General features: G+C 44.1%; 1 protein-coding gene across 1 annotated transcript in view; it reads left to right on the top strand.

Moving 5' to 3' along the window:
• The window catches only part of LOC138755144 (mucin-2-like), a 238,272-nt gene that overhangs the window by 11,689 nt on the left and 200,564 nt on the right, over positions 1 to 26,019 (top strand). Inside the window, exons 3-5 of the mRNA XM_069920567.1 lie at positions 2,043 to 2,157; positions 4,262 to 4,349; positions 4,432 to 4,538. Coding sequence (XP_069776668.1) covers positions 2,043 to 2,157; positions 4,262 to 4,349; positions 4,432 to 4,538 — 310 coding nt within the window. The remainder of the gene's footprint in view (positions 1 to 2,042; positions 2,158 to 4,261; positions 4,350 to 4,431; positions 4,539 to 26,019) is intronic.

The following is a 26,019-nucleotide window of genomic DNA, read 5'->3' as shown; positions in this document are numbered from 1 at the left end:
ATCCACAGGAAGTAAAATCTTTTGGGCCTGGGCTATGAGCTAAAAACAGGCCTGGGGGAGTGGGGATAGGAAAGGAGAGTAAAGGAGGGAGGAAGGGGCCAGGGGAGGAGTAGTAAAGGATAACAGGTAAGAGGTCATAGGTGGATACAGGTGGGAGAGTTGAAGAGAAAAAAGCTGAGAGAGTCGTTCTCTAATAGGAGAGGGAAGGGAGGGGGTGGGGTACTGAAGGCCTCAAAGCCATTAGTTTCTTTCTAGATACTGAACCCCTCCACAACCACCTTCATCCAGCTGGCAGTACGTCCTCAGCCTCAATAACTTTCTCCTGGTTAAAGGCATAGCCATGGGTACCCGCATGAGCCAAAGCTATGGCTGCGTTTTCGTTTGCTACGTGGAGCAATCCGTGCTCCAAGCCTACAAAGACAAAGCCCCTCAACTCTTCCTCCACTACATCAATGACTACTTTGGTGCTGCCTCATGTACTGATGATGGGCTCGTTCCACCCTAACCTCAAATTCACTTGGCCCATCTCTAGCAACACTCTCCCTTTCTTCAATCTCTCTGTCTCTATCTCAGGAGACAAATTCTCAACAGACATCTATATAAACCCAGTAACTCCCACAGCTGCCTCAACTACACCTCTTCCCACCCTGTCCCCTGTCAGGATTCCATTCTATTCTCTCAATTCCTCTGTCTCTGTTTTATCTGCACCCAGGACGAGGATCTCCATGTCCTCCTTCTTCAAACAACTTGGTTTTTCCTCTATCACCATCATCTTAGCACTCACCCACATATCCTCCATAACCCGCACATCTGCCTTTGCCTCCCTCCACCCTTAACGTCCAACAATGACAGGATTCCTCTTGTCCTCACCTACCACCCCACCAGCCTCCGCATCCAACACATCCTCCTTCATCACTTTTACCATCAAATACATGATCCCACCACTAGACACATGTTCCCTTCTCCTCCCCTCTCTGCCTTCTGCAGGGACCACTCCCTCCATGACTCCCTTGTCCACTCCTTCCTCCCCACCAGTTGTCCCCTTGGACCTACCCCTGTGACCACAGGAGATGCTCCACGCGCCCACATCATCTCCCTCAGCACCATTCGGGGCCCCAAACACTCCTTCCAAGTGAAGCAACATTTCACGTGAATCTACAGGGGGCATCTGCTGCATCCATGGTCTCCTCTACATTGGAGAGATTGAACGCAGACTGGGAGATCCCTTTGTTGAGCACCTAGGCTCTGTCCACCACAATTGCATGAATCTCCCAGTGGCCACCCATTTCATTTCTCCATCCCATCCCTTTGATGACATGTCTGTCCATAATCCATGTACTGCCAAACTGAGACCACCCATAAATTGGAGGAACAACTCCTCATCTTCTGACTGGGTAACCTCCAACCAGATGGCATTAATATCGACTTCTCTGCCTTTCGTTAACCCCACCCCCACCCCCTTACTTGCCCGTCGTCTCTCCGTTGCCTGTCTCCTTTCGCACAGACTTGATAAATTCCACCTAGTCCCTTATCATATCCAATTAACCTTTTGTTGGTCCGGATTCCTCCCCTGTTGTTTGAATTCTGAGACTTTCTGATAGATCCTGCTTCTGCCTTTTCTGATTGTTCCATGAGGAAGGGCTCAGGCCCGAAACGTCAACAATATATCTTTGTCTCCTATAGAGGCTGAATAGAACAGCTGAGATCCTCTAGCATCTCAGCGTTTTCACTTCAATCACAGCTATTGTGTTTCTCTCAGTCAGATGAAAGGAAACAGAGGGATAGGAAAAGAGAGGAACTCAGGAAAGGGGTGTACGTGTCATATAAACTGGAGAAGTTGATGTTATGCCATCTCGTTGGAGATTGCCAGATGGAATATAAAGCGTTGTTCCTCTGAATGCCAGCTTGCAATATTATAAAACCAGATCACCAAAAATAATCAAAACAGCAAAACCAAAATATTTTGTGAATGGTGAAATCATCCTGCTGTCTGTGAGATATATTATAATCCATGTTGGAAAATGAACTATTTTTTACTATAGGGTGATGCTTCCCTTTGCTTATTCTGGAATCATGATTGAGAAAGTCAGTAATTACATCCGCATTACAGCAAAGATTGGTCTGACTCTCACATGGAACACAGATAATGCCCTCGAGGTGTGTATCATGTATGGTTTTCCAATTATTAGCATGGTTTAATAAAACAATATTGTATAATTCTTCTGCTTCCAGATCCTTCCCAGGATTGAATTATGGATGTTATTTTTCATCTTTTCTCTTCTGTTATTATCTTCATTGGTAATTTTTTTGTAGAATGTTTTTTCTTCTCATAACCAAGGTGTTTACTATTGTGTGTCATGTCACTCCATTCAAAATCCTGAGAATTACAAGTGTGCAAAATCCTGAGAGGAATAGATTAGGTGAACGCAGAGTCTTTTGTCCAGAGGAGGGGAATTAGTAAACAGGGAGATAGATTTAAAGTGACAGGGGAAAGATTTAACAGGATCCGAGGGGGTAACTGTTTTACACATAGGGTGGTGGGCATATGGACTAGATTGATGGAGGAGGTGATTGAGGCAGAAAATATTGCAGTGTTTAAGAAGTAATTGGATGTACGCATGGATAGCATGGGTTTCAATTTCAACTTCATTATCATCTGACTGTACACATACTGCCAAGCAAAACAGCGTTTCTCTGGACCATGGTGTACACACCTACAGTATACAGCACCTCCTTCTTGATGGTGGTGGTCTAAAGGTACTGACTGCTGACTGGAAAAGGTCCTCACTAATTCAGTAGAGGAAAGGGAGATCCCAGTGATCATCTCAGGCGTTCGGACGATCCTCTGTATTGACTTCCAGTCTGATGTATTGCAGCCACCACACTACACAATGATGCAGCCAGCAGGACACACCCCATTGTGCTCCAGTAAAATGTTGCACCCCTCAACCTCCTTAACTGCGCCTTCTTAACTCATGAAGAAGTGTTGTGCATTCAAGATAGTTTGTCCTTCATGTGCATGCCACTCTAGTGATGTGTCATGGAGAATGGTTGACAATCATCTTTGTTTGACCACATTGAGAATCGGGTTGTTCGTGCCTCCATTTTACGAGCCTCCCAACCTCCTCTTGTAAGCTGACTCCTCATTGTTGCCGATGAGACCAACTACTGTTGTATCATCTACAAACCTGATGATTCTGTTGGAAGTGAATCTGACAGTGCAGTTGTGAGTCAGCAGCGTGGACAGGAGTGGGCTGAGCACCTGTTCTGAGGAGCCCCAAGGAGCGCCAGTGATGGGACTTGAGATTTTACTACCCACTCAGACTCATTGTGGACTTTTGGTCAAGAAGCCCAGAGCAGCACAGTTGGCATTAGCAGTTAGCACAATGCCTTTACAGCGACAGCAATCAGGACCAGAACAGGGTTCGAACCTGCGCTGTTTGTAATCAGTTTGTATGTTCTCCCTGTGTCTGTTTGGTTTTCCTCCAGGGGCTCCAGTTTCCTCCCACACTTCAAAAACGTACCAGATTGTAGGTTAATGGGGTGTAAATTGGGCGGCACGGACTCGTGGGGTCAAATTGGCCTGTTGCAGCGCTGTATGGCTACATTAAAAAAAAAATCCAGTTACAGAGATATGTTGATTCCTATCATCAGTGATGCTAAAAACATTTAGTTCGCAATTACCTCAACGCACACACGCGCGCGCACACACACCCACATGCACACTCACTCACACACCCACACATTCACACACATACCCACACACCCCACACACATTCACACACTCACTGCCATACACACACACTCATACACAACCATATACACACCCATACACACACACATACTCACACACCCACACACACACATACCCACACACACACATCCACACCCTCACACACATACCCACACACACACATCCACACGCACACCCTAACACACACTCACACACAACCATACACACCCCCACACACACATTCAGACACACACACACACTGCCACCACACACACACCCACACACAACCATGCACACACCCATACACACACATCCACACACACCCTCACATACACACCCACACACACACATACCAACATACACACCCACACACACCTACCCACTCACACACACACACACACACACACACACACACACACACACACACACACACACACACCTCCCCTCCCCCACACACACACACTCATATTTTTCACGCTTGAAGTGCAGCTGACAATGGATTTTCTGAAATATGTTTTCCCATATTAGCTTGAACTGGCTCAACATTTCATCAATACAACGTGCGGGCTGTGTGGTGACTTCAATGGCATCAGTGGGAATGAATTCTATTCATATGGTAAGTGCAACGGGAAGCATTCAGCTGTGATTCACTTCCATCAGATATACAGTATACAGTCTTTGCCCATCACTCATTGCAGGCTATCACCTGACTCCGATCCAGTATGGAAATCTGCAAAAAGTGAACGGACCCACAGAACAATGCAGGGATGTGCCCAATGACAATGGGAAAAACTGCTCACAGTTTGTAAGTCAACCATTCTCTTTCTTGCTCTCTCCCATTGAACTCATGAACAGAATCTTCATTGATGTTTTCAATAATTAAAAGGTTTTCATGCAATTGGAGTTAGCCTGATTCTGAACTCCAACCGTAACCCTCCCAACCCTTACCCTCAACCCTCGAACCTAACCCTTCACCCTCACCTCTAATCCTCACCCACACCCCCCATCTTAACCTTCACCTGAACCTCACTCTTCACCAACTCTCTCGAGCCATAACCTTCCCAAACCTATCCCTACCCCCTCATCTCACCCTCTCGACCCTAACCTGACCCTAATCCATCCCAAGCCTTTCCATCACCCACCATACCCCAACCCTCTACTCCAAACTTAATCCTACCACTCACCTATCTCACTCTAACCACCCTTTCATTTCCTTATCCTCACCCCCGCACCCTAATCCATAGCCCAAAACCTAATGCTAACACTCACCCTCTCACCCTTACCCCCAAACCCTCAAACTTACCTCCCCCCACACCCAAACCTGAGCCATAATCATAATCATTCCCCTTCTAACTCCAGCCCTTACCCTCACTTCTCACAACCTAAACCTTCACCCCTACCCCTGTGCCTCATCCCTTATCATTTGATAGGGTGCCGCACAAGAGACTTATCAGTAAGTTACAGGAAAGTGGAGTCCGGGGAAGTATATTAGCATGGATTGAAAACTGGTTGTCTAACAGGAGGCAGAGAGTCGGGATAAGTGAGAGTTTTTCAGGTTGGCAGAGAGTGGTAAGTGGGGTGCCGCAGGGATCGGTGTTAGGCCCACAACTGTTCATCATTTACATTGATGACTTGAAGGAGGGAACAAAATGTGGTGTTGCCAAGTTTGCGGTTGACACCAAATTGAGTGGAAGAGCAAATTGTAATGAGGATGTGGAGAGTCTGCAGAGGGATATAGTTAAGCTGGATGAGTGGGCAAAGGTCTGGCAGATGGAGTACAATGTTAGTAAGCGTGAACTTATCCACTTTGGCAAGAAAAATTATTTAAAGGGTGAAAAACTACAACATGCTGTTGTGCAGAGGGACCTGAGAGTGCTTGTGCATGAATCGCAAAAAGTTAGGTTGCAGGTGCAGCAGGTTATTAAGAAGGCAAATGGAATGTTGGCCTTCATCGCTAGAGGAATTGAATTCAGGAGTAGGGAGGTAATGTTGCAACTGTATAAGGTACTGGTGAGACCGCACCTGGAGTACTGTGTCCAGTTCTGGTCTCCATATTTGAGGAAGGATATACTGACTTTGGAGACGGTCCAGAGGAGGTTTACTAGGTTGATCCCTGGGATGAAGGGATTGACTTATGATGAAAGATTAAATCATCTAGGATTGTATTCGCTCAAGTTCAGAAGAATGAGAGATCTTATAGAAACATATAGGATTATGAAGGGTATGGATAGGATAGATGTAGGAAGGTTTTTTGAGCTGGCCAGGGAAACTAAAATGAGAGGACACAGTCTCAAGATTCGGGGGAGTAGATTTAGGACAGAGATGAGGAAAAATAGTTTTTCCCAGAGAGTTGTGAATGTTTGGAATTCTCTAACCGGGGAAGTGGTTGAGCCTGCTTCATTAAACATATTTAAAATTCGGTTAGATAAATTTTTACATGATAGAGGAATTAGGGGATATGGGGAGAAGGCAGGTAGGTGGAGTTAGGTCATAAATTAGATCAGCCATGATCGTATTGAATGGTGGAGCAGGCTCGATGGGCCATTTATGGCCTATTTCTGTTCCTACTTCCTATGTTTCTATCACTCTCGCCGTCCTAACCCTCGTGTCCCTCACCTCCTCACACTCACCTCAACCCCTAACCATCCCTCTCAACTGAAAGCAACCAAAGTACTCTCATGTCATGTATTGGCATCTATTTCTTTGAAAATGAAGCTTCATTTGCTGTCAACTTTCCCAACGTAGATAAACATTTTATCCTCTCCAGAACTTGTTTTCTCTAATATTGTAATGTCTGTAATTTGCAATTGTTCTAAAAACACATTGATCCACAATGCAAGTTTATTCCTCACAAAATGTCATGCGCAGTGAGAGGTTTTCTGCGAACAGAACAGCAGGGTCTCTCCAACATTCATGCAGTGGTGTAGTGCACAGGATTACAATGAAAAGCAAGGTCGATGAGCACCAAACAAGGACAGCATGAGAGCACTGTAGTGGGGTCCATTCAGGAGCCTGATGGCTGTAGGGATGAAACTGTCTTTAAGCCTGTTGGTACATGATTTCACAATCTTAACCCTTCTCCCAGTGGGAGGAGAAAGAAGAGAATCTTCTGAGCTGCAGTCACTGAGCAGAGCAGTTCCCGTCCTCTGCTGTGATTTCGATGGTGCCTCTGTCGATGAGCTGAAGAATACGAGGGATGTGCTGAACTCAGTTCCTTGAGAAAGTAGAGTGTGGAGACTTCCCCCTCTCATGAACTCAGAGATCATTTCCTTAATTTTACTAACATTGAGGGAGAGGTTATAGTCTTGGCAGTGTTCCACTGGACTTTCAGTCTCTTTCCTGTATTCCTCTAGTTGTTATTTGATAGCCGCCCACTACTGTGGTGTCATGGGTAAATTGCAGAGATGATGAGAATTATATGGGAGTCAGGAAAGAGCTTAAAAATGACAAGAGGGCTAGAAGGGGGCATACAAATACCTTGGGAAGAAAGTGAAACACGGAAGTCTGCAGATGCTGTGATTGTAGTAAAAATACACCAAAATGCTGGAGGAACCCAGCTGGTCTTTCAGTCTCCATAGGAGACAATGATATATTGCTGACGTTTCGGGCCTGAGCCCTTCTTCAAAGAATAAACAGAATTAAAAAAGAGGAACTATCAGAACACAGCCAATGCTGGCTGGGGGAGGAGTCCAGACCAACATTAATTCAATATGATAAGAGGAGAGGTGAGAATTAATTATGTCTGTGTGCAAGGAGAAAGGGAAATGGGAGAGAGACAGAGGTGGGAGAAGGTGATGGTGGTGGGGGGTTGACAAAAGCCAGAAAAGTTGATATAATGTCATTTGGTTGGAGGGGACCCAGTCGGAAGATGGTGTGTTATTCCTCCAATTTGTGGGGCATCTCCAGCAAGGCATGAGACCTTGGACAGATATGTCAGCAAGGGAATGGGATGGGGAATTGAAATGGATGGCCACTGGAAAGTTGGATTAAAGGAAAACCCCCAAGGTGCTCTACACAGATGTGAAGAACAGGAAAAATAGAGTGAGGATAGAACCAGTTTAGGATAAGGAGGAATTTGCTTGGGGAAGGATGAGGAGGTAGGAAGGTCCTAAATGAATATTTTTCTCTGTTTGCACTAGCATTATGGATTTTATATTATATATATATATATATATATATATATATATATATGTCTTTCAAAAAGATAGATTGTGGGGGTGTTTAGTGTAGGTCACTTCATAAACAGACATTGACATTTCACAGTGGACATCTCATTTGAAATGCAAGAACTATGCAGAAGCAGAGACTTCATGTCCACAGTTGACTTTACAGAAACTTTGAAGAATGCCTATGAAGACTTCACAAGTAGGTGTTAATTGGACTGATGTTGTGGAATTAATGGACTATTGTCTTTAAAGCAACAGATAGTCAGGCTCAGGAACTGATTCTGGTGCCAGTAATCTGTCTGGTTGCAGTTTGCTGTTCGAAGAGTGGTCATGTGGTTTTGAAAACAGAAGGGGAAAAAAAAAGATTCTTTGGAGAGAGAGAGAAGCCAGTTCTACAGTTCTGCAGTAGCTTTTGGAGGCTGCAACACGGCAAGCTGACAGGCTTGTTGAAAATCCCATTTTGAAGATGGGTTGTGCGTTCTGAGTTTAACATATTCAAAACCGTTGTAGTCCTGACAAGAGGAAAAGGCTGGCTAGAGTGTTTCTCCTGAAATAAAGGAAACAAGAGGAATTTTGTGGTGACCTGGAAGATGAGATTATGATTTGGAAAACCCATGATAGGGCAAGTTTCTTTGGCAAGACACTGAAATGGCTGATCGGAGAAAATCAGTTTGTGTGAAGCCAACGAGCAACAAATTTCTCTTTGAAACCAAAGAGAATCTTCCTGAGTGATAATCAATTACTGTTAAGTACCAGAACCTGGTGAAAATTCATAAATGTTCAATTCAGTGCACATTATAAGTATTGCTTGATACTGGTGAACTTGGACGAGTGAGAAGTGAATCAAAGAACTTTGTTGAAGTTATACACATTACATGCATGTGCACTTAGAATTAGAAGGGGGTTAAGTTAGGTAAATTTAATAGTAATAAGTTAAAGTTTGATGCTGTTTTTATGTTTAAAGCTAATTAAAAGCTACTTTTGTTTAAGTAACCATTGGTCTTAGTGAATTTATATTGCTACTGGGTTTTGGGGTCTTCTGGACACGTAACACTAGATAGAGGTACCTTGGTGAATGTGAGGTCAGTGACAACATTAAGAAAGAGAAAATGTTGGATGTTTTTCAAAAATATTAAGATAGAAATGTCCCTAAGACCTGAAGGGTTATACCACAGATGACAACAGAAAGTGAGTGAAGAGAGTTCTGAGTATTAACGATGATCTTTGTGTCCTCCCTGGCCAAAGAGAAGAAGTTAGTCTGATGTCAGTGGTGAGGAAATTATTGCAGAGGATTCTTAGGGACAGTGTAAGCATTTAAAAAAGCTTAGTCTCCTTAAGGATAGTCAGCATGGCTTTGTAGGGAAACAAAATGCCTCACAGGCCTCATTGAGTTTATTGTGGAAATAAAATAAATTGATGAAGGTAGGTTTGTGGATGAAGTGTATAAGGAGTTTAGAAAGTCATGAAAAAAAAGTCCCTCATGGTAGGATCATTGAGAATGCCATAAGGCAAGGGAATAAAGGAATCATAGTTACTTAGATTTAAAATTGGATTGGCGGCATAAATGCAAAGGGTAGTAGCAGATTAAATGTTTTCCACCTGGATCTCAGACTGACATGGCATTCTATAAAAACAAAATGTGGCAGAAACTCATCTGGTCAGATAATGTAATAAATGTAGCAAAGATAAAGCTACATAACCAATATTTCATGGTTCAGTCTAGATGAAGGGCTCAAGCCTGAAAGATTTCACCGGATGAGTTTCTAGGTGCTGAGTTTGACCTGCTGAGTTTCACCTGCTGAGTTTCTCCTGCTGAGTTTCACATGCTGAGTTTGACCTGCTGAGTTTGTCTGGCTGAATTTGAACTGCTGAGTTTGACCTGCTGAGTGTGACCAGTTAAGTTTGAACTGCTGAGTTTGAACTGCAGAGTCTGACGTGCTGAATTTGACCTGCGGAGTTTGTTCTCATCAGTTTGTCCTGCTTTGACCTGCTGATGTGACCTGATGAGTTTGACCTGCTGAGATTGTCGTGCAGAGTTTGACCTGCTGAGTTTGACCTGTTGAGTATGAACAGTTGAGTTTGAAATGCTGAGTTTGACGTACAGAGTTTAACCTCCTGAGTTTGACGTGCTGAGTTAACCTTCTGAGTTTGTCCTCCTGAGCTTGACATGCTGCGTTTCACATGCTGAGTTTGAGCTGCTGTGTTTTCCTGCTGAGTTTGACATCCGAGTTTGACCTGCTGAGTTTGACCTGCTGAGTTTGACCAGCTGTGTTTGACCTGTTGAGTTTCACCTTTTGGGTTTGACCTGCTGTCTTTGACCTGCTGAGTTTGACCAGTTGAGTTTAACCTGCTGAGTTTGACCTGCTGAATTTGACCAGCTGAGTTTGACCTTCTGAGATTGACCTGTTGAGTTTGACCTGCTGAGTTTGACCTGCTGAGTTTAACCTGCTGAGTTTGACCTGCTGAATTTGACCAGCTGAGTTTGACCAGCCGTGTTTGACCTGCTGAGTTTGACCTGTTGAGTTTGACCTGCTGAGTTTGACCTGCTAAGTTAGTATTGGTGAGTTTAACCTGCTGAGTTTGACCTGTTGAGTATGAACAGCTGAGTTTGAAATGCTGAGTTTGACGTACTGAGATTAACCACCAGAGTTTCTACTGCTGAGTTTGACCTGCTGAGTTAGATCTGTTGAATTTGACCTGCTCAGTTTGTCCTGCTGTCTTTGACCTGCTGAGTTTGACGTGCAAGTTTAACCTTCTGAGTTTGTCCGGCTGAGTGTGACATGCTGTGTTTCACATGATGAGTTGGAGCTGCTATATTTTACTGCTGAGTTTCCAATGCTGAGCTTGACATGCTGAGTTTGACCTTCTGAGTATAACCTGCTGAGTTTGAGCTGTTGAATTTGACCTTCTGAGTTTGAGCTGTTGAGTTTGACCTGCTGAGTTTGACCTGCTGAGTTTCTCCTGCTGAGTTTGACCTGCTGAGTTTGACCTGCTGAGTTTGAACTGCTGAGTTTGACCTGTTGAATTTGACCTGCTGAGTTTGACGTGCTGAGTTTCTCCTGCTGAGTTTGACCTGCTCAGTTTGACCTGCTGAGTTTGTCCTGTTGAGTTTGTCGTGCAGAGTTTGACCTGCTCACTTTGTCCAGCTGAGTTTGAGCTGCTGAGTTTTGCCTGCTGTGTTTCCACTACTGAGATCGAACTGCTGAGTTTGACCTGCTGAGTTTAACGTTCTGAGTTTGTCCTGCTGTCTTTGATCTGCTGAGTTTGACGTACAAGTTGAACCTTCTGAGATTGTCCAGATGAGTGTGACATGCTGTGTTTCACATGATGAGTTGGAACTGCTATATTTTACTGATGAGTTTCCAATTCTGAGCTTGACATGCTAAGTTTGACCTTCTGAGTATAACCTGCTGAGTTTGACATCTGAGTTTGACCTGCTGAGTATAACCAGCCGAGTTTGACCTGCTGAGTTTGACCTTCTGAGTTTGACCAGTTGAGTTTGACCTGCTGAGTTTCACCTGCTGAGTTTGGCCTGTTGAGTTTGACCTTCTGATTTTGACATGTTGAGTTTGACCTGCTGAGGTTGAACTGTTGAATTTGACCTGCTGAGTTTGACCAGTTGAGTTTAACCTGCTGAGTTTGACATCTGAGTTTGACCTGCTGAGTATAAACTGCAGAGTTTGACCTGTTGAGTTTGACCTTCTGATTTTGACCTGTTGAGTTTGACCTGCTGAGGTTGAACTGTTGAATTTGACCTGTTGAGTTTGACCTTCTGAGTTTGACCTGTTGAGTTTGACCTGCTGAGTTTGACCTGCTGAGTTTGAACTGCTGAGTTTGACCTGTTGAATTTGACCTGCTGAGTTTGACCTGCTGAGTTTCTCCTGCTGAGTTTGACCTGCTCAGTTTGACCTGCTGAGTTTGTCCTGTTGAGTTTGTCGTGCAGAGTTTGACCTGATAACTTTGTCCAGCTGAGTTTGACCTGCTGAGTTTTGCCTGCTGTGTTTCACCTACTGAGATCGAACTGCTGAGTTTGTCCTGCTGTCTTTCACCTGCTGAGTTTGACGTGCAAGTTTAAACTTCTGAGTTTGTCCAGCTGAGTGTGACATGCTGTGTTTCACATGATGAGTTGGAACTGCTATATTTTACTGCTGAGTTTCCAATGCTGAGCTTGACATGTTGAGTTTGACCTTCTGAGTATAACCTGCTGAGTTTGACATCAGAGTTTGACCTACTGAGTATAACCTGCTGAGTTTGAACTGTTGAATTTGACCTGTTGAGTTTGACCTTCTGAGATTGACCTGTTGAGTTTGACCTGCTGAGTTTGACCTGCTGAGTTTGAACTGCTGAGTTTGACCTGTTGAATTTGACCTGCTGAGTTTGACCTGCTGAGTTTCTCCTGCTGAGTTTGACCTGCTGAGTTTGACCTGCTGAGTTTGTCCTGTTGAGTTTGTCGTGCAGCGTTTGACCTGCTCACTTTGTCCAGCTGAGTTTGACCTGCTGATTTTTGCCTGCTGTGTTTCACCTAATGAGATCGAACTGCTGAGTTTGACCTGTTGAATTTGAACTGTTGAGTTTGACCTTCTGAGTTTGACCTGTTGAGTTTGACCTGCTGAGTTTGATCTGCTGAGTTTGACCTGTTGAATTTGACCTACTGAGTTTGACCTGCTGAGTTTCTCCTGCTGAGTTTGACCTGCTCAGTTTGACCTGCAGAGTTTGTCCTGTTGAGTTTGTCGTGCAGAGTTTGACCTGATAACTTTGTCCAGCTGAGTTTGACCTGCTGAGTTTTGCCTGCTGTGTTTCACCTACTGAGATTGACCTGTTGAGTTTGACCTGCTGAGTTTGACCTGCTGAGTTTGAACTGCTGAGTTTGACGTGTTGAATTTGACCTGCTGAGTTTGACCTGCTGAGTTTCTCCTGCTGAGTTTGACCTGCTCAGTTTGACCTGCTGAGTTTGTCCTGTTGAGTTTGTCGTGCAGAGTTTGACCTGCTCACTTTGTCCAGCTGAATTTGACCTGCTGAGTTTTGCCTGCTGTGTTTCACCTACTGAGATCGAACTGCTGAGTTTCACCTGCTGAGTTTAACGTTCTGAGTTTGTCCTGCTGTCTTTCACCTGCTGAATTTGACGTGCAAGTTTAACCTTCTGAGTTTGTCCAGCTGAGTGTGACATGCTGTGTTTCACATGATGAGTTGGAACTGCTATATTTTACTGCTGAGTTTCCAATGCTGAACTTGACATGCTGTTTGACCTTCTGAGTATAACCTGCTGAGTTTGACATCTGAGTTTGACCTGCTGAGTATAACCTGCCGAGTTTGACCTGTTGAGTTTGACGTTCTGAGTTTGACCTGTTGAGTTTGACCTGCTGAGTTTGAACTGTTGAATTTGACCTGTTGAGCTTGACCTTCTGAGATTGGCCTGTTGAGTTTGACCTGCTGAGTTTGACCTGCTGAGTTTGAACTGCTGAGTTTGACCTGTTGAACTTGATCTGCTCAGTTTGACCTGCTGAGTTTCTCCTGCTGAGTTTGACCTGCTGAGTTTGATCTGCTGAGTTTGACCTTCTGAGTTTGACGTGCTGAGTTTGACCTGCTGTGTTTGACCTGTCGAGTTTGACCTGCTGAGGTTGACCTGCAGAGTTTCTCCTGCTGAGTTTGACCTGCTGAGTTTGACCTTCTGGGTTTGTCCTGCTGAGTTTGACCTGCTGAGTTTGACCTTTTGGGTTTTACCTGCTGAGTTTGACCAGCTGTGTTCGACCTGCTGAGTTTGACATTTTGGGTTTGATCTGCTGAGTTTGACCTGCTGAGTTTGACCTGCTGAGTTTGACCTGCTGAGTTTGACCTGCTGAATTTGACCTTCTGGGTTTGTCCTGCTGAGTTTGACCTGCTAAGTTTGACCTTTTGGGTTTTACCTGCTGAGTTTGACCAGCTGTGTTCGACCTGCTGAGTTTGACCTTTTGGGTTTGATCTGCTGAGTTTGACCTGCTGAGTTTGACCTGCTGAGTTTGACCTTCTGAGTTTGACCAGTTGAGTTTGACCTTCTGAGTTTGACCTGCTGAGTTCGACCTGTTGAGATTTACGTGCAAGTTTAACCTTCTGAGTTTGTCCGGCTGAGTGTGACATGCTGTGTTTCACATGATGAGTTGGAGCTGCTATATTTTACTGCTGAGTTTCAAATGCTGAGTTTGACATGATGAGTTTGACCTTCTGAGTATAATCTGCTGAGTTTGACATCTGAGTTTGACCTGCTGAGTATAACCTGCTGAGTTTGAACTGTTGAATTAGAACTGTTGAGTTTGACCTTCTGAGTTTGACCTGTTAAGTTTGACCTGCTGAGTTTGAACTGTTGAATTTGACCTGTTGAGTTTGACCTTCTGAGATTGACCTGTTGAGTTTGACCTGCTGAGTTTGACCTGTTGAATTTGACCTGCTGATTTTGACCTGCTGAGATTGTCCTGCTGAGTTTGTCCTGTTGAGTTTGTCGTGCAGAGTTTGACCTGCTCACTTTGTCCAGCTGAGTTTGACCTGCTGAGTTTTGCCTGCTGTGTTTCACCTAATGAGATCGAACTGCTGAGTTTGACCTGTTGAATTTGAACTGTTGAGTTTGACCTTCTGAGTTTGACCTGTTAAGTTTGACCTGCTGAGTTTGAACTGTTGAATTTGACCTGTTGAGTTTGACCTTCTGAGATTGACCTGTTGAGTTTGACCTGCTGATTTTGACCTGCTGAGTTTCTCCTGCTGAGTTTGACCTGCTGAATTTGACCTTTTTGGTTTGACCTGTTGAGTTTCACCTTCTTTGTTTGACCTGCTGAGTTTTGCCTGCTGTGTTTCACCTACTGAGATCGAACTGCTGAGTTTGACCTGCTGAGTTTAACGATCTGAGTTTGTCCTGCTGTCTTTCACCTGCTGAGTTTGACGTGCAAGTTTAACCTTCTGAGTTTTTCCGGCTGAGTGTGACATGCTGTGTTTCACATGATGAGTTGGAGCTACTATATTTTACTGCTGAGTTTCCAAAGCTGAGTTTGACAAGCTGAGTTTGACCTTCTGAGTATAACCTGCTGAGTTTGACATCTGAGTTTGACCTGCTGAGTATCACCTGCCGAGTTTGATCTGTTGAGTTTGACCTGCTGAGTTTGACCTGCTGTGTTTGAACTGCTGAGTTTGACCTGTTGAATTTGACCTGCTGAGTTTGACCTGCTGAGTTTCTCCTGCTGAGTTTGACCTGCTCAGTTTGACCTGCTGAGTTTGTCCTGTTGAGTTTGTCGTGCAGAGTTTGACCTGCTCACTTTGTCCAGCTGAGTTTGACCTGCTGAATTTGACCAGCTGTGTTCGACCTGCTGAATTTGACCTTTTTGGTTTGACCTGTTGAGTTTCACCTTCTTTCTTTGACCTGCTGAGTTTTGCCTGCTGTGTTTCACCTACTGAGATCGAACTGCTGAGTTTGACCTGCTGAGTTTAACGATCTAAGTTTGTCCTGCTGTCTTTCACCTGCTGAGTTTGACGTGCAAGTTTAACCTTCTGAGTTTGTCCAGCTGAGTGTGACATGCTGTGTTTCACATGATGAGTTGGAACTGCTATATTTTACTGCTGAGTTTCCAATGCTGAGCTTGACATGTTGAGTTTGACCTTCTGAGTATAACCTGCTGAGTTTGACATCTGAGTTTGACCTGCTGAGTATAACCAGCTGAGTTTGAACTGTTGAATTTGACCTGTTGAGTTTGACCTTCTGAGATTGACCTGTTGAGTTTGACCTGTTGAGTTTGACCTGCTGAGTTTGACCTGCTGAGTTTGAACTGCTGAGTTTGACCTTCTGAGATTGACCTGTTGAGTTTGACCTGCTGAGTTTGACCTGCTCAGTTTGACCTGCTGAGTTTGTCCTGTTGAGTTTGTCGTGCAGAGTTTGACCTGCTCACTTTTTCCAGCTGAGTTTGACCTGTTGAGTTTGACCTTTTGGGTTTGATCTGCTGAGTTTGACCAGCTGTGTTCGACCTGCTGAGTTTGACCTTTTGGGTTTGATCTGCTGAGTTTGACCTGCTGAGTTTGACCTGCTGAGTTTGACCTTCTGAGTTTGACCAGTTGAGTTTGACCTTCTGAGTTTGACATGTTGAGTTTGACCTGCTGAGTTTGACCTTTTGGGTTTTACCTGCTGAGTTTGACCAGCTGTGTTCGACCTGCTGAGTTTGACCTTTTGGGTTTGATCTGCTGAGTTTGACCTGCTGAGTTTGACCTGCTGAGTTTGACCTTCTGAGTTTGACCAGTTGAGTTTGACCTTCTGAGTTTGACCTGCTGAGTTCGACCTGTTGAGATTTACGTGCAAGTTTAACCTTCTGAGTTTGTCCGGCTGAGTGTGACATGCTGTGTTTCACATGATGAGTTGGAGCTGCTATATTTTACTGCTGAGTTTCAAATGCTGAGTTTGACATGATGAGTTTGACCTTCTGAGTATAATCTGCTGAGTTTGACATCTGAGTTTGACCTGCTGAGTATAACCTGCTGAGTTTGAACTGTTGAATTAGAACTGTTGAGTTTGACCTTCTGAGTTTGACCTGTTAAGTTTGACCTGCTGAGTTTGAACTGTTGAATTTGACCTGTTGAGTTTGACCTTCTGAGATTGACCTGTTGAGTTTGACCTGCTGAGTTTGACCTGTTGAATTTGACCTGCTGATTTTGACCTGCTGAGATTGTCCTGCTGAGTTTGTCCTGTTGAGTTTGTCGTGCAGAGTTTGACCTGCTCACTTTGTCCAGCTGAGTTTGACCTGCTGAGTTTTGCCTGCTGTGTTTCACCTAATGAGATCGAACTGCTGAGTTTGACCTGTTGAATTTGAACTGTTGAGTTTGACCTTCTGAGTTTGACCTGTTAAGTTTGACCTGCTGAGTTTGAACTGTTGAATTTGACCTGTTGAGTTTGACCTTCTGAGATTGACCTGTTGAGTTTGACCTGCTGATTTTGACCTGCTGAGTTTCTCCTGCTGAGTTTGACCTGCTGAATTTGACCTTTTTGGTTTGACCTGTTGAGTTTTGCCTGCTGTGTTTCACCTACTGAGATCGAACTGCTGAGTTTGACCTGCTGAGTTTAACGATCTGAGTTTGTCCTGCTGTCTTTCACCTGCTGAGTTTGACGTGCAAGTTTAACCTTCTGAGTTTTTCCGGCTGAGTGTGACATGCTGTGTTTCACATGATGAGTTGGAGCTACTATATTTTACTGCTGAGTTTCCAAAGCTGAGTTTGACATGCTGAGTTTGACCTTCTGAGTATAACCTGCTGAGTTTGACATCTGAGTTTGACCTGCTGAGTATCACCTGCCGAGTTTGATCTGTTGAGTTTGACCTGCTGAGTTTGACCTGCTGTGTTTGAACTGCTGAGTTTGACCTGTTGAATTTGACCTGCTGAGTTTGACCTGCTGAGTTTCTCCTGCTGAGTTTGACCTGCTCAGTTTGACCTGCTGAGTTTGTCCTGTTGAGTTTGTCGTGCAGAGTTTGACCTGCTCACTTTGTCCAGCTGAGTTTGACCTGCTGAATTTGACCAGCTGTGTTCGACCTGCTGAATTTGACCTTTTTGGTTTGACCTGTTGAGTTTCACCTTCTTTCTTTGACCTGCTGAGTTTTGCCTGCTGTGTTTCACCTACTGAGATCGAACTGCTGAGTTTGACCTGTTGAGTTTAACGATCTAAGTTTGTCCTGCTGTCTTTCACCTGCTGAGTTTGACGTGCAAGTTTAACCTTCTGAGTTTGTCCAGCTGAGTGTGACATGCTGTGTTTCACATGATGAGTTGGAACTGCTATATTTTACTGCTGAGTTTCCAATGCTGAGCTTGACATGTTGAGTTTGACCTTCTGAGTATAACCTGCTGAGTTTGACATCTGAGTTTGACCTGCTGAGTATAACCAGCTGAGTTTGAACTGTTGAATTTGACCTGTTGAGTTTGACCTTCTGAGATTGACCTGTTGAGTTTGACCTGCTGAGTTTGACCTGCTGAGTTTGAACTGCTGAGTTTGACCTTCTGAGATTGACCTGTTGAGTTTGACCTGCTGAGTTTCTCCTGCTGAGTTTGACCTGCTCAGTTTGACCTGCTGAGTTTGTCCTGTTGAGTTTGTCGTGCAGAGTTTGACCTGCTCACTTTGTCCAGCTGAGTTTGACCTGTTGAGTTTGACCTTTTGGGTTTGATCTGCTGAGTTTGACCAGCTGTGTTCGACCTGCTGAGTTTGACCTTTTGGGTTTGATCTGCTGAGTTTGACCTGCTGAGTTTGACCTGCTGAGTTTGACCTTCTGAGTTTGACCAGTTGAGTTTGACCTTCTGAGTTTGACATGTTGAGTTTGACCTGCTGAGGTTGAACTGTTGAATTTGACCTGCTGAGTTTGACCAGTTGAGTTTAACCTGCTGAGTTTGACATCTGAGTTTGACCTGCTGAGTATAAACTGCAGAGTTTGACCTGTTGAGTTTGACCTTCTGATTTTGACCTGTTGAGTTTGACCTGCTGAGGTTGAACTGTTGAATTTGAACTGTTGAGTTTGACCTTCTGAGTTTGACCTGTTGAGTTTGACCTGCTGAGTTTGACCTGCTGAGTTTGAACTGCTGAGTTTGACCTGTTGAATTTGACCTGCTGAGTTTGACCTGCTGAGTTTCTCCTGCTGAGTTTGACCTGCTCAGTTTGACCTGCTGAGTTTGTCCTGTTGAGTTTGTCGTGCAGAGTTTGACCTGATAACTTTGTCCAGCTGAGTTTGACCTGCTGAGTTTTGCCTGCTGTGTTTCACCTACTGAGATCGAACTGCTGAGTTTGTCCTGCTGTCTTTCACCTGCTGAGTTTGACGTGCAAGTTTAAACTTCTGAGTTTGTCCAGCTGAGTGTGACATGCTGTGTTTCACATGATGAGTTGGAACTGCTATATTTTACTGCTGAGTTTCCAATGCTGAGCTTGACATGTTGAGTTTGACCTTCTGAGTATAACCTGCTGAGTTTGACATCAGAGTTTGACCTACTGAGTATAACCTGCTGAGTTTGAACTGTTGAATTTGACCTGTTGAGTTTGACCTTCTGAGATTGACCTGTTGAGTTTGACCTGCTGAGTTTGACCTGCTGAGTTTGAACTGCTGAGTTTGACCTGTTGAATTTGACCTGCTGAGTTTGACCTGCTGAGTTTCTCCTGCTGAGTTTGACCTGCTCAGTTTGACCTGCTGAGTTTGTCCTGTTGAGTTTGTCGTGCAGCGTTTGACCTGCTCACTTTGTCCAGCTGAGTTTGACCTGCTGAGTTTGATCTGCTGAGTTTGATCTGCTGAGTTTGACCTGTTGAATTTGAACTGTTGAGTTTGACCTTCTGAGTTTGACCTGTTGAGTTTGACCTGCTGAGTTTGACCTGCTGAGTTTGATCTGCTGAGTTTGACCTGTTGAATTTGACCTACTGAGTTTGACCTGCTGAGTTTCTCCTGCTGAGTTTGACCTGCTCAGTTTGACCTGCAGAGTTTGTCCTGTTGAGTTTGTCGTGCAGAGTTTGACCTGATAACTTTGTCCAGCTGAGTTTGACCTGCTGAGTTTTGCCTGCTGTGTTTCACCTACTGAGATTGACCTGTTGAGTTTGACCTGCTGAGTTTGACCTGCTGAGTTTGAACTGCTGAGTTTGACCTGTTGAATTTGACCTGCTGAGTTTGACCTGCTGAGTTTCTCCTGCTGAGTTTGACCTGCTCAGTTTGACCTGCTGAGTTTGTCCTGTTGAGTTTGTCGTGCAGCGTTTGACCTGCTCACTTTGTCCAGCTGAGTTTGACCTGCTGATTTTTGCCTGCTGTGTTTCACCTAATGAGATCGAACTGCTGAGTTTGACCTGTTGAATTTGAACTGTTGAGTTTGACCTTCTGAGTTTGACCTGTTGAGTTTGACCTGCTGAGTTTGACCTGCTGAGTTTGATCTGCTGAGTTTGACCTGTTGAATTTGACCTACTGAGTTTGACCTGCTGAGTTTCTCCTGCTGAGTTTGACCTGCTCAGTTTGACCTGCAGAGTTTGTCCTGTTGAGTTTGTCGTGCAGAGTTTGACCTGATAACTTTGTCCAGCTGAGTTTGACCTGCTGAGTTTTGCCTGCTGTGTTTCACCTACTGAGATTGACCTGTTGAGTTTGACCTGCTGAGTTTGACCTGCTGAGTTTGAACTGCTGATTTTTACCTGTTGAATTTGACCTGCTGAGTTTGACCTGCTGAGTTTCTCCTGCTGAGTTTGACCTGCTCAGTTTGACCTGCTGAGTTTGTCCTGTTGAGTTTGTCGTGCAGAGTTTGACCTGCTCACTTTGTCCAGCTGAATTTGACCTGCTGAGTTTTGCCTGCTGTGTTTCACCTACTGAGATCGAACTGCTGAGTTTGACCTGCTGAGTTTAACGTTCTGAGTTTGTCCTGCTGTCTTTCACCTGCTGAATTTGACGTGCAAGTTTAACCTTCTGAGTTTGTCCAGCTGAGTGTGACATGCTGTGTTTCACATGATGAGTTTGAACTGCTATATTTTACTGCTGAGTTTCCAATGCTGAGCTTGACATGCTGTTTGACCTTCTGAGTATAACCTGCTGAGTTTGACATCTGAGTTTGACCTGCTGAGTATAACCTGCCGAGTTTGACCTGTTGAGTTTGACGTTCTGAGTTTGACCTGTTGAGTTTGACCTGCTGAGTTTGAACTGTTGAATTTGACCTGTTGAGTTTGACCTTCTGAGATTGGCCTGTTGAGTTTGACCTGCTGAGTTTGACCTGCTGAGTTTGAACTGCTGAGTTTGACCTGTTGAACTTGATCTGCTCAGTTTGACCTGCTGAGTTTCTCCTGCTGAGTTTGACCTGCTGAGTTTGATCTGCTGAGTTTGACCTTCTGAGTTTGACGTGCTGAGTTTGACCTGCTGTGTTTGACCTGTCGAGTTTGACCTGCTGAGGTTGACCTGCAGAGTTTCTCCTGCTGAGTTTGACCTGCTGAGTTTGACCTTCTGGGTTTGTCCTGCTGAGTTTGACCTGCTGAGTTTGACCTTTTGGGTTTTACCTGCTGAGTTTGACCAGCTGTGTTCGACCTGCTGAGTTTGACCTTTTGGGTTTGATCTGCTGAGTTTGACCTGCTGAGTTTGACCTGCTGAGTTTGACCTGCTGAATTTGACCTTCTGGGTTTGTCCTGCTGAGTTTGACCTGCTAAGTTTGACCTTTTGGGTTTTACCTGCTGAGTTTGACCAGCTGTGTTCGACCTGCTGAGTTTGACCTTTTGGGTTTGATCTGCTGAGTTTGACCTGCTGAGTTTGACCTGCTGAGTTTGACCTTCTGAGTTTGACCAGTTGAGTTTGACCTTCTGAGTTTGACCTGCTGAGTTCGACCTGTTGAGATTTACGTGCAAGTTTAACCTTCTGAGTTTGTCCGGCTGAGTGTGACATGCTGTGTTTCACATGATGAGTTGGAGCTGCTATATTTTACTGCTGAGTTTCAAATGCTGAGTTTGACATGATGAGTTTGACCTTCTGAGTATAATCTGCTGAGTTTGACATCTGAGTTTGACCTGCTGAGTATAACCTGCTGAGTTTGAACTGTTAAATTAGAACTGTTGAGTTTGACCTTCTGAGTTTGACCTGTTAAGTTTGACCTGCTGAGTTTGAACTGTTGAATTTGACCTGTTGAGTTTGACCTTCTGAGATTGACCTGTTGAGTTTGACCTGCTGAGTTTGACCTGTTGAATTTGACCTGCTGATTTTGACCTGCTGAGATTGTCCTGCTGAGTTTGACCTGCTGAGTTTGACCTGCTGAGTTTGTCCTGTTGAGTTTGTCGTGCAGAGTTTGACCTGCTCACTTTGTCCAGCTGAGTTTGACCTGCTGAGTTTTGCCTGCTGTGTTTCACCTAATGAGATCGAACTGCTGAGTTTGACCTGTTGAATTTGAACTGTTGAGTTTGACCTTCTGAGTTTGACCTGTTAAGTTTGACCTGCTGAGTTTGAACTGTTGAATTTGACCTGTTGAGTTTGACCTTCTGAGATTGACCTGTTGAGTTTGACCTGCTGATTTTGACCTGTTTAATTTGACCTGCTGAGTTTCACCTGCTGAGTTTGACCTGCTGAATTTGACCTTTTTGGTTTGACCTGTTGAGTTTCACCTTCTTTGTTTGACCTGCTGAGTTTTGCCTGCTGTGTTTCACCTACTGAGATCGAACTGCTGAGTTTGACCTGCTGAGTTTAACGATCTGAGTTTGTCCTGCTGTCTTTCACCTGTTGAGATTTACGTGCAAGTTTAACCTTCTGAGTTTGTCCAGCTGAGTGTGACATGCTGTGTTTCACATGATGAGTTGGAACTGCTATATTTTACTGCTGAGTTTCCAAAGCTGAGTTTGACATGCTGAGTTTGACCTTCTGAGTATAACCTGCTGAGTTTGACATCTGAGTTTGACCTGCTGAGTATCACCTGCCGAGTTTGATCTGTTGAGTTTGACCTGCTGAGTTTGACCTGCTGTGTTTGAACTGCTGAGTTTGACCTGTTGAATTTGACCTGCTGAGTTTGACCTGCTGAGTTTCTCCTGCTGAGTTTGACCTGCTCAGTTTGACCTGCTGAGTTTGTCCTGTTGAGTTTGTCGTGCAGAGTTTGACCTGCTCACTTTGTCCAGCTGAGTTTGACCTGCTGAATTTGACCAGCTGTGTTCGACCTGCTGAATTTGATCTTTTTGGTTTGACCTGTTGAGTTTCACCTTCTTTCTTTGACCTGCTGAGTTTTGCCTGCTGTGTTTCACCTACTGAGATCGAACTGCTGAGTTTGACCTGCTGAGTTTAACGATCTAAGTTTGTCCTGCTGTCTTTCACCTGCTGAGTTTGACGTGCAAGTTTAACCTTCTGAGTTTGTCCAGCTGAGTGTGACATGCTGTGTTTCACATGATGAGTTGGAACTGCTATATTTTACTGCTGAGTTTCCAATGCTGAGCTTGACATGTTGAGTTTGACCTTCTGAGTATAACCTGCTGAGTTTGACATCTGAGTTTGACCTGCTGAGTATAACCAGCTGAGTTTGAACTGTTGAATTTGACCTGTTGAGTTTGACCTTCTGAGATTGACCTGTTGAGTTTGACCTGCTGAGTTTGACCTGCTGAGTTTGAACTGCTGAGTTTGACCTTCTGAGATTGACCTGTTGAGTTTGACCTGCTGAGTTTCTCCTGCTGAGTTTGACTTGCTCAGTTTGACCTGCTGAGTTTGTCCTGTTGAGTTTGTCGTGCAGAGTTTGACCTGCTCACTTTGTCCAGCTGAGTTTGACCTGTTGAGTTTGACCTGCTGAGTTTGACCTGTTGAGTTTGACCTGTTGAGTTTGACCTGCTGAGTTTGACCTGCTGAGTTTGACCTGCTGAGTTTGACCTACTGAGTTTAACCTGCTGAGTTTGACCTGCTGAGTTTGACCTCCTGAGTTTGACCTGCTGAGTTTGACCAGCTGTGTTCGACCTGCTGAGTTTGACCTTTTGGGTTTGACCTGCTGAGTTTGACCTGCTGTCTTTCACCTGCTGAGTTTGACGTGCAAGTTTAACCTTCTGAGTTTGTCCGGCTGAGTGTGACATGCTGTGTTTCACATGATGATTTGGAGCTGCTATATTTTACTGCTGAGTTTGACCAGTTGAGTTTAACCTGCTGAGTTTGACATCTGAGTATAACCTGGTGAGTTTGACATCTGAGTTTGACCTGCTGAGTATAACCTGCCGAGTTTGACCTGTTGAGTTTGACCTTCTGAGTTTGACCTGTTGAGTTTTACCTGCTGAGTTTGAACTGTTGAATTTGACCTGTTGATTTTGACCTGCTGAGTTTCTCCTGCTGAGTGTGACCTGCTGAGTTTGACCTGCTGAGTTTGACCTGCTGAGTATGACCTGCTGAGTTTCTCCTGCTGAGTGTGACCTGCTGAGTTTGACCTGCTGAGTTTGACCTGCTGAGTATGACCTGCTGAGTTTGACCTGTTGAGTTTGACCTGCTGATTTTGAACTGCTGAGTTTGACCTGTTGAATTTGACCTGCTGAGTTTGAACTGCTGAGTTTAACCTGCTGAATTTGTCCTGCTGCTTTTGACCTACTAAGTTTGTCCGTCTGTGTTTGACCAGTTGCGTTTATCCAGCATTGTCTTTTTCCTTGATCTACAGTGTGTGTTGACTTGTTTTACTTTTGGCTCTCTAGGTATTTCTGTTCTCGGAGACCTGCTCTTTGTTGTTTTTCTAAATGAGTTTCAGGTTGAAATTCAAAGATGGTCATTCTATTTGCAGATTGTTCAAAGGCTGACTGTTTGTCTTTTGTAGAATGTTACAACTAGATGTAGATAATTTGAGGAGGATGACAGAAAAATGGCAGATGGAGGTTAAATCCTGATGAGTGTGAGTTGATGCACTTTGAAATGTTTAACTTGAAGTCAGAGTACAAGGGGGGTCATCGCAGAATTCGTAATAGTGTGGAGAATCAGAGAAATTTTGGACTTTAGGATCAATGTTGCCACCCAAGTTTAAAGTGTGTTTCAGAAGGTATTTTGTTCAAAAGCTATGAGCTATTATTGCAGGTCTTTACACCTCTGGTTCGACCCTATTTGGAGGAATGCATTAAGTTCTGGTCACCTCATTTTGGGAAGGATGTAGATGGTTTAGAAAAATGCAGTGGATATTTATCTGGATGTTGTCGCGACTGAAGAACATGCCAGGTGAAAGAATGTTGACAGAACGAGGGCTTTCCCATCTCCTCCCACCCTCCTTAATGTAGAGGGTTGGCAGGTTAATTGGGTAGAATGGGATTGTTTCATGGGCAGAATGGCCTTCTACCTGCTTTATTGTTACATTTGAAATGTTCCTCATCTTTTATTGAACACAAAATCCTGTTGAAGAGGCCAATGCTAAGCCTCTAAGTTTGAGGATGAGCTGGGGATTGTGGAGTTGAAGGCAGGGCTGTGGTCTTTGTGCAGGAGACTGACATGGGAATCCCAGCATCCAGGTGTTCCAAAGCCAAAAGGCTCATAATTATTACAGTTTTATATTGAATTGATATTTTCTCTTCAAAAATCTCAGGAGATATTGACAGATTCTCAAGGAATGATGCAGAGAATCGGTATGACAGGGATTGATGTTTCCAGGAATATATAATTCCTTGTTAATCGAGCTCTAGATTCTAATCAAAATAATTCAGAAGCAGAAAATTGTGCTGAACGACTGAGTTATGAAAGCATTAACGTGACTGGAGCGATTTAGTGAATAAGATGCTTTGTATTCTAAGGGAGGCTCGATGACAGTATCAATACAAGATTTGTAAAGAAAAATGGGGCCCATGAAATATGACTAAATAACTGTTTTTGAATGGATGGACTTCAGAAGCAGAAATTATGAAGAGAAGGAATGCATTGGGGTTGGCTTTTGCAAATAGTTTTGAAAAAAAAGTTGTTGGCACATTGCAAACATTTGTGAAAATTAATTGCATGAAACATACATTAATACAATACTGAGCAGAAAATAGTTTTTAATATGCAGGGAAGAAGCTTGTCCGGCCCACAGTCAATGCATGGAATAGGTGATCCTGTTGTGATCTTTCTGATGTTTTTTTCTCATATTCAGAATGTCCAGTGTTTAGAATGTTTGGTAGATTGGTGGAGAAAATATTTTCTCTTCATAATGTGATAAAGAGATATCCTCCACAACAAGCATTTATTGAAGATACATTTGTGTGTTGGGGGGTGCAAGAGTAAAGGGAACCAATTTGACGGGGTTCATGGAGCGACAACCCTGGACATATTTCAGTAATAAAAATGTATAATTTGTTCACATACGGGAAACCGATACAAAACAGTGCACCCACACACAAACCGATCTCACTCGCACACTGGTTACCTGAGCTATCAATACCTACAGAAGGTATCTAAACCACTGAGGGTAACAAACAGTACCTGCCACCCCTCCCCAAATGTACAGAAACAACACATGGGTTATAAAAGCTATCTGGCTATTCTAGGAATGTACCAGATAAACTGGGAGATCCAAGCTGATTCACCCAGGGGTTCCCAGAGTGGCCACCCCCCCACCTTATGACACACACCTCATAACTGGTTTTTCAACACACGCCTTGGATCGTCGGAAGCAATGGGCTTGGGGGTCACGCCAAAAAAAGAGCATGTCCTGAAAAGGCCAACCTGTGTATTAGAGGCCAAC

The sequence above is a fragment of the Narcine bancroftii genome, chromosome 1 (genome assembly GCF_036971445.1).
Source record: "Narcine bancroftii isolate sNarBan1 chromosome 1, sNarBan1.hap1, whole genome shotgun sequence".
NCBI classification, from domain to species: Eukaryota; Metazoa; Chordata; class Chondrichthyes; order Torpediniformes; family Narcinidae; genus Narcine; species Narcine bancroftii.
Note: the sequence above shows the minus strand (reverse complement) of the source record. Positions and strands in the feature narration are given on the sequence as shown.